At 37.6% G+C, this 15,090-nt stretch overlaps 2 protein-coding genes across 2 annotated transcripts in view; both read left to right on the top strand.

The window, feature by feature from the left end:
- The window catches only part of LOC127861925 (probable ATP-dependent RNA helicase DDX43), a gene marked incomplete at its 3' end in the record, with an annotated part of 34,765 nt that extends 21,073 nt beyond the window's left edge, over positions 1-13,692 (top strand). Inside the window, 11 exon segments of the mRNA XM_052400660.1 lie at positions 356-437; positions 1,577-1,674; positions 5,490-5,545; positions 6,204-6,257; positions 7,940-8,004; positions 9,297-9,407; positions 10,464-10,605; positions 11,782-11,882; positions 12,798-12,844; positions 12,847-12,884; positions 13,562-13,692. Of these exon segments, the coding sequence (XP_052256620.1) occupies positions 356-437; positions 1,577-1,674; positions 5,490-5,545; positions 6,204-6,257; positions 7,940-8,004; positions 9,297-9,407; positions 10,464-10,605; positions 11,782-11,882; positions 12,798-12,844; positions 12,847-12,884; positions 13,562-13,692 (925 nt within the window).
- Positions 13,693-14,738: 1,046 nt separating this feature from the next.
- LOC127861673 (zinc-regulated GTPase metalloprotein activator 1B-like) overlaps positions 14,739-15,090 on the top strand; it is a 35,609-nt gene continuing 35,257 nt past the window's right edge. The window contains exon 1 of the mRNA XM_052400360.1: positions 14,739-14,757. Within this exon, the coding sequence (XP_052256320.1) occupies positions 14,739-14,757 (19 nt within the window). The remainder of the gene's footprint in view (positions 14,758-15,090) is intronic.

The raw sequence follows: 15,090 nt of genomic DNA on the forward strand, positions 1-15,090 counted from the left end.
GAGCTGCATAGAGAAACTAACTAAATCGTGCATCTTATTTATAAAAACTTAAATTATTTTTGGAAACCTTCAATTTGGATTTTTTTGACAGCAATTGGAAAATTTGTAGTTTTTTTCCTAATTGGGAAAGTGCCGTGTTTTGGTACATTATAAAGCATTATAAAGAAGGAAAAGAATCGCTGCAACTGGATTATAATTGTTTGTCACAATCTCAAGATCATTGATTAAATAGACATCTATCATTGTACTAGACTACATATGATTATCATAGAGAACTATAGCTTATTCATTGCAATCCCATAAACTGTTTTTCTCATAGGTGTCTTAGCACATGTTTCATTCTCATTTAATTAAGCTCTCCCTCCTATCAAGAAGAATTTCTACATAGAGAGTCCCGAGGTAGCCAACATGCATCCCAGTGAAGTGGAGATGATCAGGTACTCAGTGCGGTTGTTCTCAGTGTTAAAATGCCATTGGCAATGCGATACAAGCAAAGGCTTTTAAGGCTATTTACATAATACCAAATTTTAAATGGAATTTAATTCTTTTGGAGAGGTTGTTTTTGTTGTTGTTATGCCCCCGGATCGAATGATCGGGGATATATTGTTTTTGGCCTGTCTGTCTGTCATTGTATGTGTCTGACTGTCTGTCATTGTATGTGTCTGTCTGTCCCAAAACTTTAACCTTGGCCATAACTTTTGCAATATGGAAGGTAGCAACTTGATATTTGACATGCATGTGTATCTCATTGAGCTGCACATTTTAAGTGGTGAAAGGTCAAGGTCATCCTTCAAGGTCAAAGGTCAAATATTGAAGATAGCAACTTGATATTGGGCATGCATGTGTATCTCATGGAGCTGTACATTTTGAGTGGTGAAAGGTAAAGGCCATCCTTCAAGGTCAAAGGTCAAATATATGGGTGGGGGCATTGTGTTTCACAAACACAGCTCTTGTTTTTGTATGAAGTTTATAACATGTACAATTGGGCATCTGAGCAGCGTCATGCATCAGTTTTATGCCTTATGTGGCCACTGTAGCTCCAGACAAGCCTGCGCATGTGTACAGTCTAGTAAGAGCTACTATGTCCGCTGTAAAGTCACACTAGGTTTGCAGAGTATATTGATGCAGAGGCATAGATAGCATGAGCTACACTGTTTGGATATGTCCTAATGCCAATTTTCTCATGATGCAGCTCATGTATATGCATAAATCTTTCACTACTAGTCATCATGTGATATTTTAAACGGTAATTCAAATACTTTGTCAACAAATTCCAAATAGTGCATACAAGTCCTGTGTATTGTATTTGCTTACTAATCGGACCATCTGTCATTGTTGTCTAGAACGACTTGATGTTAACAATGCGGGCTACAGATGAATGTAATGAAACAGTTATAATGTAAACTGTGTTTGTTCCTGCTTTAGTGCACAAGCATTTGTAAACTGTGTTTGTTCTGATTTAGTGCACAAGCATTTAATGTAAACTGTGTTTGTTCTGATTTAGTGCACAAGCATGTGATTCTGAAAAAAGCCAATGTTGGTTTGGCCAAAAGTTCACACTGACTATTTATTTCAGGGAGAACAATTTTAATATCACTGTCACTAACCTGTCAAAAACATCGAAGAGTGTGCCAAATCCTGTCACCACATTTGAGCAGGCCTTTGAGCATTATCGTAAGTAACCCCATGACTTCTTTGGAATAATTAACCCTTTCCCCCATAAGAAGCAAAGTGAAAATGGCTTTTGCAAACAGCATAAAACCAGAACAGCCTGCAAGTAACTCGCAGTCTGTTCAGGTTTTATGATGTTTGCTGCTCATCAGTCTTAACACCTTGAATCAAGTAAAAAAGGTCTTAAATTAAATATAACTTTCTAAGGGACTACAAATGGGTGAAAATACATATCTAAGTGGTAAAGGGTTAATTTGTGTACATCTTATGCCACGCAGATTGCCTTGATTTGCCGTGCTATTTAGATGTGTTATGTTTATTGAAGATGCAACTTATGCATCTGCTGCATGAATTGTCTCTTTTATTCACACAAACAATAAAATACAATTTAAAGTTGGCACTCATTATAGTGGTGTCATAAATGTATAAATAAACACAACATTATGAAATAGCAATATAACTACATAATGTTTTTTTGTCAACCATACTATGTAAGTTTTTTATGCCCCCCTTCGAAGAAGAGGGGGTATATTGCTTTGCACGTGTCGGTCTGTCGGTCGGTCCGTCCACCAGGTGGTTTCCGGATGATAACTCAAGAACCGTTGGGCCTAGGATCATGAAACTTCATAGGTACATTGATCATGACTCGCAGATGACCCCTATTGATTTTGAGGTCACTAGGTCAAAGGTCAAGGTCACGGTGACGCGAAATAGTAAAATGGTTTCCGGATGATAACTCAAGAACGCTTAGGCCTAGGATCATGAAACTTGATAGGTAGATTGATCATGTTTCGCAGATGACCCCTATTGATTTTCAGGTCAAAGGTCAAAGTCACAGTGACCCGAAATAGTAAAATGGTTTCCGGATGATAACTCAAGAACGCTTAGGCCTAGGATCATGAAACTTGATAGGTAGATTGATCATGACTCGCAGATGACCCCTATTGATTTTCAGGTCACTAGGTCAAAGGTCAAGGTCACAGTGACCCGAAATAGTTAAATGGTTTCCGGATGATAACTCAAGAACGCTTATGCCTAGGATCATGAAACTTCGTGGGTAGATTGATAATGGCTGGCAGATTACCCCTATTGATTTTCAGGTCACTAGGTCAAAGGTCAAGGTCATGGTGACCCGAAATAGTAAAATGGTTTCCGGATGATAACTCAAGAACGCTTATGCCTAGGATCAAGAAACTTCATAGGTACATTGATCATGACTCGCAGATGACCCCTATTGATTTTCAGGTCACTAGGTCAAAGGTCACGGTGACCCGAAATAGTAAAATGGTTTCCGGATGATAACTCAAGAACGCTTATGCCTAGGATCATGAAACTTGATAGGTAGATTGATCATGACTCGCAGTTAACCCCTATCGATTTTCAGGTCACTATATCAAAGGTCAAGGTCACGGTGACCTGAAATAGTAAAATGGTTTCCGGATGATAACTCAAGAACGCTAATGGCTACGATCATGAAACTTCATAGGTACATTGATCATGACTTGAAGATGACCCCTATTGATTTTGAGGTCACTAGGTCAAAGGTCAAGGTCATGGTGACCCGAAATAGTAAAATGGTTTCCGGATGATAACTCAAGAACGCTTATGCCTAGGATCATGAAACTTCATAGGTACATTGATCATGACTCGCAGATGACTCCTATCGATTTTGAGGTCACTAGGTCAAGTTCACAAAGACCTGAAATAGTAAAATGGTTTCCGGATGATAACTGAAGAACGCTTATTCCTAGGATCATGAAACTTGAGAGGTACATTGATCATGACTCGCAGATGACCCCTATTGATTTTCAGGTCACAAGGTCAAAGGTCAAGGTCACAATGACCCGAAATAGTAATATGGTTTCTGGATGATAACTCAAGAACGCTTATGGCTAGGATCATGAAACTTCATAGGTACATTGATCATGACTGGCACATGAATCCTATTGATTTTCAGGTCACTAGGTCAAAGGTCAAGGTCACAGTGACAAAAAACATATTCACACAATGGCTGTCACTACAACGGAGAGCCCATATGGGGGTCATGCATGTTTTACAAACAGCCCTTGTTTTATTTATGGCCCCATAGTTATTAGCTTGACTATTATATATGAAATATATATAGTGGAGCTATCCTACTCACCCGGGCGTCGGCGTTAGCGTTTGCGTTGGCGTTAGCGTGCAAATGTTAAAGTTTGCGTACTACCCCAAATATTTTCAATGTTCCTTGACATATTGCTTTCAAATTTTGCATACTTCTTAACCAACATGACCCCAACCTATAAACAAGAGCAGACAACTCTATCAAGCATTTTGTAATAATTATGGCCCCTTTTCCACTTAGAATATGCAGCAAATGTTAAAGTTTGCGTACTACCCCAAATATTTTCAATGTCCTTGACATATTGCTTTCATATTTTGCATACTTCTTTACCAACATGACCACAGCCTATACACAAGAGCAGACAATTCTATCAAGCATTTTGTAATAATTATGGCCCCTTTTTCACTTAGAACATGCATATTATTGATAAATCTATGTTAAAGTTTGCGTACCACATCAAATATTTCAATGTCCCTTGACATATTGCTTTCATATTTTGCAAACTTCTTTACCAACATGACCCCAATCTATAAACAAGAGCAGACATCTGTATCAAGCATTTTGTAAGAATTATGGTCCTTTTTCCAGTATAATATGCATATTACTTCAGTTACATTGCCTTTACTTCTTTATTTATGATCAGATTTTATTAATACTTTGACAAAACAACACTTACCTGAATACCACAGGGATTCCACCCAAACAATACCCCACGCCCCAACCCAGAATCCCTGCCCCCCCCCCCCCCCCCCACCCCATAATTTCTTTAACCAGGTTTTCCGAAGGAAAAAACTGGTTATTAGATTGGCGAATGCGGGCGGGCTGGCTGGCTGGCGGGCGGGCAGAACAAGCTTGTCCGGGCCATAACTATGTCGTTCATTGTCAGATTTTAAAATCATTTGGCACATTTGTTCACCACCATTGGACGGTGTGTTGCACGAAATAATTACGTCGATATCTCCAAGGTCAAGATCACACTTTGAGTTCAAAGGTCAAAAATGGCCATAAATGAGCTTGTCCGGGCCATAACTATGTCATTCATTGTGAGATTTTAAAATCATTGGCACATTTGTTCACCATCATGGGACGGTGTGTCTCACGAAAGAATCACATCAATATCTCCAATGTCAAGGTCGCCACGACTAAAAATAGATTTATTTTTAAACAAACTTACAAAGGGGGTTAATTTTGTTTGTTCATTTCAAAAGTTCAGTTTGAGTTGTCTCCTTTTATCAATTTTTTTTCACAATGAAAACCTGGTTTTGTGACAATTTTTGTCCCTTGTTTTATTTTTTTTTCCTTTTTTTATTTTTGAATGATCATCTAATAAATGACCCCACCCCACATTATACCCCCATCTAAACACCCCCCCCCCCCAAAAAAAAAAAAAAAAAAATCCCTTTTTTTAATTTGAAAGATTGTCTATTAAATTATTGAATATGAACAATTTCCCCATGATGGCATACGTTTATACTGTCAAGCACTCGAATAGTCGAGCACGCTGTCCTCTGACAGCTCTTGTTTCAATGCCCAATTGTAATTAATCTGTGCACATTTTTCGTTTTTTACTTTATTTTTTTCTGTTCTTGAACCTTTTCTCATGAAACTTGTAACTGACTTGCTCTTACATTCAATCATGCATCCATTTGCTTTTAGGACATATCTCTAGTTTAATGCAAGAATTGTCAAACTTATTGAAACACAATTGTTTCAGCGGAGATTCTGGACACTATCTACAATCAAAACTTTGGCCAGCCCACTCCCATACAGGTGTGTATTGAGAAATATTGAAATGATACTGGATGTATGACCCAGTAAATTTATTAATAACCAACATACTTAAAAATCACTATTTTGTTTTTGTTGTAGAACAATTATATTTGTATGATTGTAACATGTAGGAGTCCAAACGCTTGATAAAAGTTTAAAAAAAACAACATCATAATGATAAATTTATTAATAATTGTACATGTTTACTATTGACCAGTGGCATGAAAAGTTTGTAAATGAAAAAAATTGACTCGTTTAGATTTGTCTGCCTTGTTTATTGGTCTGAAAAAGTCAATGTGACATTAACCACAGAATCGAATTCTTTACTGTTTATCTCTATTTTTGGTAAATGAAGATATGGTTTTTGAAAATATGATGGAATAAAAATTGATTTCTAAGCTTTTGAGCAATGTCATGAACAGAATAGAATCTGTTACCTTTAGTCGTCAAGGCTGGCTAAACTTCTTTAAAGCATCTTATTTTTCAAGCCAAATAGAACTTGTTTATCCTAAAGTTGTTCACCAAACCTCCAGACTGAAGAGTATTTAAATAGCATCAAACATGCAGCAAATTTGAAAATCCAAGATTTAGCAGTCTGTATTTTTTTACTACCATTAACCATGAGCCACTATTCACCTTGCTAGCCGCTATGTTTTAGTGCCAGGCCTGGCCAGTACTGCTACAGGGTCTGGATCTGATAGGGATTGCTCAGGTAAGAAGTCTCATTTTGAAAACAGGGCGTAATGCACATGCATTAAAGTGTCATGGCAGATACTGGTAAGCCTGTGCAGTCAGCACAGTCTATTAGAGACAAAACTTTCCATTTGTATGGTACATTTCGCTGAAAGGAAGTCTCTTTGCAAAAATCCCGTTTTGGTGGAAAAAGTGGTCCATGATTAGTAAAATGTAAGAGCGAGCTACTTCTACATCTCTGAAATGATAAAATTGAAACTTGACTATGTCACCAAGAAGTGTAGAGTGTATTACACAATAACTTATTATAGTTGTCATGTGCTCTTGAACCTAAACGATGGGCATGTTTGCCATATATCCTCTGTGTGCCTGATTTCGATCAGGTGCCTAAGTTCGATCAGATTTAATGACGTATTTTCGAATACCATCACTAACATCACGCGCCAGCCTTCCTGCGAAAACTCATAACAGAAGTCGTAATTCCATCAACCTCTCGTAAAAATGCGGTTTTTTAAACAGGTCTTTATGAATAACAAGCTTAAATTATGTCAATTATTGATACCTCATTTTTCATGCATGTATCGCACTTATATTCTTTAAATCACCATTAAATTCATATAACATCCATCAAAATAATATTTTCTAATTGCCAGGGACGCTGCAGTATTTTCAGGGGACGGTAAGACAATTCTCCGTAAATAAGCGCTTTGTTTACCTGGGGCTCATAAGGGTGCATTCATAAATTAGATCGACGCATTACATTTTAAGATAATAGACGTCCAATTAAGACGTTTATTGTTAAATTTAAGCTCTTACTGCAGCGCAATCACCATGAAAAAACTTGCTTTTAGAAGGGGTGAGACATTCCTATGTCCACATTGTGTTTAGGAAAATATCGTATTATAATGTAAATATGTTAGTAATTTTACAAATGTGAGTGTTTAATGTTCTTTTCTGTTACCTTCTTAATTGTTAGTTGTTGTTAATTTTAATAAATATTTAAGACTTACATTACAATAGTCTTTAAAATATACGAATAACCTTTCTTTTCTAAAAAACAACATTAGAATGTCTCGCTCCTCGCTTTAGTATTTGTGTGAGCAAATAACTAGTTATCTACCCCATGTGAGCCCCCATTTATGACGTCATGAAGACAGCTGGTCGAACTTATGAGTGCTTCTACGTGACGTATATCATGTGGGGTAATAGATAGTTTTTAACCGTTTACGACCGTTTTGTTTGTTTATATTTAATTTTTTTGGCAGATTTGGATACAGTTTTGAATACTCTGTCTAAATACCATAGCAAGTTTTCAGTAATAGTTGATGATGTTGAGCATGTGCAGAGACAAAGTTTAACGTGATCGAACTTAGGCACACAGAGCATAATATTATGCTGATATACATTTGACAAAGTGATGCGGAGACATTTGCCATGTTTGTTGTGACAATGCTCTAGTTGACACTGTAATATGTATGCTGATATACAAAGTAACAAAGTGATGCGGAGACATTTGCCATGTTTGTTGTGACAATCCTCTAGTTGACACTGTATGGTCTGTCCACGAAATCCAGAACAATTAATCTCCCATTCATGAAGTGTGTTCAAAGCTAATACAATGAACATGTATAACGACTAAGATACAGCTGTTATAGAAAACATCTAATATAAATAACAAAATAAGCTGCTTGATGCTTTCAGACTGGGACTGGTAAAACGTTGGCCTTCCTTCTGCCGGCTTTCATCCACATTGATGGACAGCCTGTGTGAGTACAGCACTAAATGGAGCAAATAGATTTGTTTATGAAGCATGTCATTGGATATTAGAGCTATATGCACTTGCATGCAGTGTTGTCTCTGAATAGCCGTGTTTGAAGACTCAAAATGGTGTGAATTTTGGACAGGTTTGCTGTCAACACTTGATTTATTGATGGAAGAAACTGCATGGGAGCAGAGAAAGCTTTAAAATCAGGAAATGCTGTCTCAGATTAGCCTGTGTATGTGTGGACTTTACGCGCCATGAATTGAGCCCAGATTTGTAAGGGCAGGCTTTATATTTGTGTCAGTATTAAAATATGTAGTTTGTAAAACCTGTAATTTTGTCGTTTGTTTGAAGTCTGCCTCTTGGAAATTATTATGAAAAATCCTACGTGTGTTTTTAAACTTTTAATATTTCAGCTATCATAATTGTGTCATATAGAAATTGTGTTGATAAGGGTCTAAGCAAAAACATGTACATATTGGATAATTGTCTAGGCTTTTATGATGCATTAACTTGTTACCCCTGTCTGAAGGTCCGTGTATTCATGGATCTGTGCAAAAACATTTGTGTGACCACTCCCAATTAGTGTGGTGGATGTGTGTTATCTGAATTTATTTTATGCTTTTTGATGGTTTATAGAGAAATATCAGTGAATTAAAAGTGATTTTTCACTGTTTCAAACAGTGAAAAATAACAGTGAAAATTATCAATAATTTTCATTATTTGACCCGAAACTATTTTTAAATATCTTTGGTTTCCCCATTGTGACTCCCCAATGTTACCAAGGGCAATTACTCTGCATTGAATGTTTATAAAAACATGGATAAGCTTCCCTTGAACATGCATATAATAATATTTTGGGGCGCCCAACAGGGAATTATATTGTCCGGAATGGCAAAGATACAAAAATTATAATTTGTAAGCATAAAATAAAAGGATAATTTGTTGGATTAGGTGGAATATCGATTTCAATTCACTCATGATCATAAAGAAAAAAAATTCACTTGGCAGCCACTCGTGAAAATATCATTTTCTATGATCACTTGTGAATTAAAGTAGATATTCCACCAAATCCAACAAATATCCTCTATATATTTCTAGATGTACAATAATCCATATGAACCTTGCTCTGGGAAAACAGTGCTTAATGCATGTGAGTTAAGTATCATCCCAGATTAGCCTGTGTGAACTGCCAGGCTAATCTGGGACAACACTTTTCACACATGCATTATGCCCAGTTTTCCCAGAGCGCGGCTCATATTAAAAATGTTAGAACTTGTTTTGCCCCATTTCTAGCCCCCGAGAAGAGCGCAAAGGCCCCAACGTGCTGGTGCTGTCCCCCACCCGTGAATTGGCACTTCAAATAGAGGAGGAGGTGAAAAAGTTCTCATACAAGGGAATACGCAGGTACGCTTGTGCCTTTGCCATAGAAAGGGTGGGTACACATTTTTTTTTTTTTATGGGAAATGGGTTTTGTCAAATCCAGTGGCTTAGTGTAACAGATTCTGTTTGTACCTTTGAACTGCAATTGTTCAGCGCTATATGAATTGGTTTATGGAAGTAAATATTATGACCACTTTAAAACATTCAAATTACTCACCTTATTCTTTCAAAGTTTTCAAAAAAGTTGATTATCCTGGTTTGAAGATTTGAGTATGGTGGGTCTTTAGTGTCAAAATCTTAGTTTGCAGTCAATAGCTTTAGATTGCATTGACCAATCGTGATGAACATTTGATGTTTCAAGTTTGCACAGATACTCAGCTTGGGATCCTATCCACGGCATGTTGGGTCAAGGTATTGGACTTTTTTATTGAAATTTTTTGTTACAGTATCTTATATGCAGACCTATCTTATGATCGCATTGAAGTCCAGTCTGGTCAAGTCCACTGTAACTTAGCTAAATTAGTAAAATGGTTTTTGGTGAATAACTTTAGTTAAGATATAGGTATTGCACTGACGTGTTTTGTGTAGGTTGCTGATTTACAGACCGAGCATCTCAATATGGTCTGTGCTCCGTGAAAAGGGGTTTTAATGCACGTGTGATAGGCCCAGATTAGCCTGTGCAGTCCGCACTGGCTGATCAGGGACTACACTTTCTGCCTATCTGGATTGTTGCTAAGGAGATTTATTTAAACAGAAAAATCATGTGGACTGCACAGGCTAATCTTGGACGACACTTTACGCACTTGCCATTAAACCCCTTTTTCACAGAGCACATATTGTTTGAGGTCAGTTTTGTAAAGTTCAAGCGGACTATTGCTAAAAATAGTAATAAATCATTTTTTTTCTTTTAATGAATATTGTTAGAAAGTTATTTTGTCAAAAACATGTGCACTTAATACATTTATTCATTGTATTAACACTAATATGAAAATTGAGTAAACACGTATTAAACCTTTGATAATTAGTTTAATCATTCCAATGTAATACATGTATGTTTGAACATGTCCGCTTGTGTTGCAGCATATGTGTATACGGGGGTGGCAACCGGAGAGAGCAAATCAAAGTGTGCACTGCTGGGGTAGAGATTATCGTAGCAACCCCCGGGCGACTAAATGACCTTGTTATGAACGGAATAGTCAATGTGACCTCAGTAACTTACCTGGTATGTGAATTGGTAGCATAGTTACACCATTTCAACTATTTAACCTTCTGACCTTTGTCCTGTGGTATTCGGAGTGTGACCTTTAATTTCCTTAAGATTGGGAAAACAAGTATAATATGTGTGATTTATACAATTTTAAAATACTTGGTAAAAATACTCAGAATCGAATGGTTTAACTGAATATTTTAACTGAAATTTGCATACCGTAATTATTCTTAGTTTTCGGACACTAAGTTTTTGGACACCCGCTTTTTTGCCCAAAATAATAATTTTTTGTGACTCTTAATTTTCGGACATGCGCGTTTTCATCTATTATTAATATCTCTGAATTTCGGACAATATACTTAACATCGTTATTTGAACAGATTCGGCACTGTGTTCGCTTATCTTGTAACACTTCGATCATTGATTTTTACAAACCGATTAAGGTCATAAACCTGGGAGACGCATGCCTGAGAGCAATGGACCAATAACATTCACGTAATTGCGTTTAATAACCATGTACACCCAATATTAAGGAAGCGGTATGTTTTATGTTTTTACGTTTTGGTTCTATATCATTTTCAGCAAGAGTTAGCAAAGCTGTGAAGTTGTATTTATTTTAAAGTAGAAACACTATTGTGTATTGAGTTATTCAATATAATTATAATTTTCGGACATTTCAATTTTTTGTCTCTAATTTTTGGACACCTGTAATTTTGGAATATTTTCCGTATTTAAATATTTGGACACAAATTCTTTTTATTATTTTAAGTGTCCGAAAACTTAAGGTCATTACCGTAATGGTTATTCAAGAGTCTATATATTTTGTTGCACATCATTGTATTAAAAACATCTGCCAGTTCATACCATCCAGTGTGAATTTGGGCTGAATTTGGTAAAAAAAGAATGTAAGGACTTAAATAAACCACGCACTGGGCTTAATGCATGTGTGTTAAGTGTTGTCCCAGATTAGCCTGTGCAATCCACAAGTGCTTATTAAGGATGATTCTTCAGCTTTTATCAAATTTTTCGTTTAAAGGAGGTCTTTTCCAACGGAAATCGAGCCTTGGCGGTAAGTGTTGTCCTGATAAGCCAGTGCCCACATGCATTAACCCCCCTCTTCCCAGAGCACGTCTAAATGATTTACATGTTCCTAGCTGTTTGAATCTGTCATGTTTGTGATTGTGTGTCAAGGTGCTGGACGAAGCTGACCGCATGCTGGACATGGGATTTGAGCCTGAGATAAAAAAGATTCTGCTGGACATACGGCCGGACAGGCAGACTGGCATGACTAGGCAAGGTTTCATCACAACAGTGGTGTATATGGGCCTCAATGTGGGAAAACAGGGCTTAATGCAGGTGCGTAAAATGGTGTCCAGAATTAACCTGTGCGGTCCACACAGGCTAATAAGGGTCAACACTATTGGCATAAAACTGGATTTTTGCTAAGAAGAGACTTCCTTTGTAAAAAAATACCATAGAAGTGGAAATTGTTGCCCTGATTAGCCTGTGCAGACTGAACAGTCTCATCTAAGACAAAACTTAACGCACATGCACCAAGCCCAGTAAGCCCTTAGGATGAATTTCTAATTTGGATCATGGGAATAAATTATCAATAAATAAATATAAATAAGTAATCAATATAATCATTGTTTAATTTGGAGTCTTAATGTGTGTGTTTTTTTGTCAATTAGCTGCCCATTTTTAGCTCGACTATTATATATGAAATATATATAGTGGAGCTATCCTACTCACCCCAGCTATACTCCTTACTGTGGGTTATTCGACAAAAAACCATCAGATAGAAAAATATTATTTCTTAAACAAAAAATATTTAATTATTTTATTTTTGAAGGACTGTCCAACCATCCCATTCAAGCTATTGCTATCAAACTTGAAATAAAATCTTATTAGTTTGTTTTATGTCTTAACAAATTTTCAATAGATGTGGAAAATATATCTGGTCTCAGAATCGTCTATAAAGTACAACTTCTATAAAATATAAGCGATCAATTTGTTTCAATTATGGTCCTCTTCCACTTAGAATATGACTATATTACCTTGACCTTATTGAATATGAACAATTTCCCCATGGTGGCTTATGTTATGCTGTCAAGCATTCGAAAAGTCGAGCGAGCTGTCTTCTGACAGCTCTTGTTTCAACCCATATCCATGGTACTGACATGTTTTCCCATGTTCTACCGTTACAGTGCCACATGGCCCTTAGATGTTCAGCGTATTGGTCAGTCCTATCTGACTACCCCATCCAGGTGTTTGTGGGATCCCTGGATCTCGCTGTGAGTCATAACAGTCTAGACATTCATTTAACAGATTGTTATTTTTGGTTTGCAAATAATTATTTATGTTATCCAATTTGTGTAAAAAAATTTTATAAATGTCATGTATCATGATTAAGAGATGAAAATTTCACGAAAAAATCCCATTTATTGGGCTAATAATTTACTTTGTGCAAGCAATGTGGCCTTGAAAAAGTATAAATAAAATTATTTCTTGTCCCCAAGAGTGGTATAACAGTCCCTTGTAAGCATCATCTACTTGCAATTATTTGTCATCTAATTCACACCTTAACCATTCCCGCTCAGATACCCATTTTGACGCGTTTTAGACAAATAGACAATCAAAAAAAATTAAAGACCTTTCTACTATATTAAAGATTTAAAGACTTCATTTCTAAACCTAAGATACTGATAAGCAACGAACAGCATAAAACCTTAACAGCCTGCGAGTTACTTGCAGGCTGTTCTCCTTTTATGCTGGTTGAATATACAGTAGACTCTGCCAATACCGGACTCTCCGAATACCGGAAATCTCCCGATTCGAACGGTCAGGCAAGTCCCGTATTTCCCCTTCTATTTCTGTAGTCATTTTCACATTGCTTCTGAGTCTGAAAGGGTTAATCAGTAAATATTTCAGATCCAATGGAATGGTGTTGCACCTGTTTATATACTTTCAGGCTGTTCACACAGTAACACAGAGGGTTGAGATAGTGGCTGATGAAGAGAAGAAACAGCGGGTGATGGACTTCATTAACCATGAGATGGGTCCTGATGATAAAGTGATCATCTTTGTGGGCAAGAAAGTCACGTAAGACACATTTTGCCATGCTTGTTTTGCTTACATTCTAAGGCACTTTTTCATCTGTTTACACTATTTTAATATCATAAATACGTTACCTGTTATCTCTAGCTACCCCTTTCCAAGGGAGTTATTTCATCCGGAAAATATTCAAGCGCTGGGAATCGTCCACCTCTATAAGAATCCAAATCAGGTTAAACATAGTACAATGAAACCTAACAGGAAATCAAGAACCAAAACTCATCTTCCTTTCCGGATAAAACCATGTGCACGCCTATTTTAGGCTCAGGACTTATGTGTTTTTCACTGTGTTTTTGGCGGAGTTTAAAAGGATAAAGTTATATTATCTTTATTTGTATCATTCGGTTTATATTTCTATACTTTTTGTTGCAGTAATTGTCATATTTCTGCTTTTGCTGGGTTTCTTTGTTTGCATCGTCGCTCATGTACATGACGTCATGAGCACGTGAACCACGAGGAATTCGTGCCTATTCCCCAATAAGAATTGAGGTCAATTGGACAGCGTTCTTTGTGTTACATTTTGTGGTTTAACTTTTATTTGAATTATAATCATTAATTTGTCTTTGTAGGTCTTTCTGTTTCTTTTATTTCAGAATGAACTTACAGGATAGAGGTTCTTGTGGTCATATCAAAGCAAGTGGGATTCCCACGATACTTGCTTGGCATGTACCGGTTGCACATTTAATAACAAATGTGCGGTTTGCGATTTTGTGGGCTTACGACGTATGGACAAAAGCAGGTCGCCGGAGGACGTCGATCAGCCGCAAACGCAACGAACCTTCATCCGACGTTGATTACCCCGGTGACTCCACTGGTCAAGGATGACCAGCGCTTTTGTCAGTCACGGGGGGTAACCGGGCCAGATGGTGTTGGTGTTCAGTCGATCGTCATCAGATCTTATGACTCACACCATGCATACCGGCGACATTGATCATGGAACGACTGGATCAATGTCAGACCACATGGCAGCCGCCATTCTACGGTCTTTGGCCGGTGACGTAACCGGTCATAATATGACCGGCCGGTCACCGGTCATGTCACCGGTCCGGTCCGGTCCCGTGATGTCACCGCGCCGGTCGGTCCGGTCACCGGTCCGGTCATTGATCACCGGTCACCGGTCCGGTCGGTCACCGGTCAACAGTCATCAGTTGGGCCTGCCACCGATAACACCAATCGCCGGTCAAGAGAACTCGGTCTCATCATCGGCGTATTCTTCTACATCCGATTCGTCGTCGAATACATCGTCTTCATCAAGGAAGTGGACATCGGACACGCTCTTCTTCGTCGAGCAGCATCGTCGTGCGCTCATAAGCGATCACGTCGTCACATCACGGAGACGGGATTCCAAAAAAATCTCGATCTCATCGCAGCCGATCCACATCTCGA

The sequence above is a fragment of the Dreissena polymorpha genome, chromosome 16 (genome assembly GCF_020536995.1).
Source record: "Dreissena polymorpha isolate Duluth1 chromosome 16, UMN_Dpol_1.0, whole genome shotgun sequence".
Lineage (NCBI taxonomy): Eukaryota > Metazoa > Mollusca > Bivalvia > Myida > Dreissenidae > Dreissena > Dreissena polymorpha.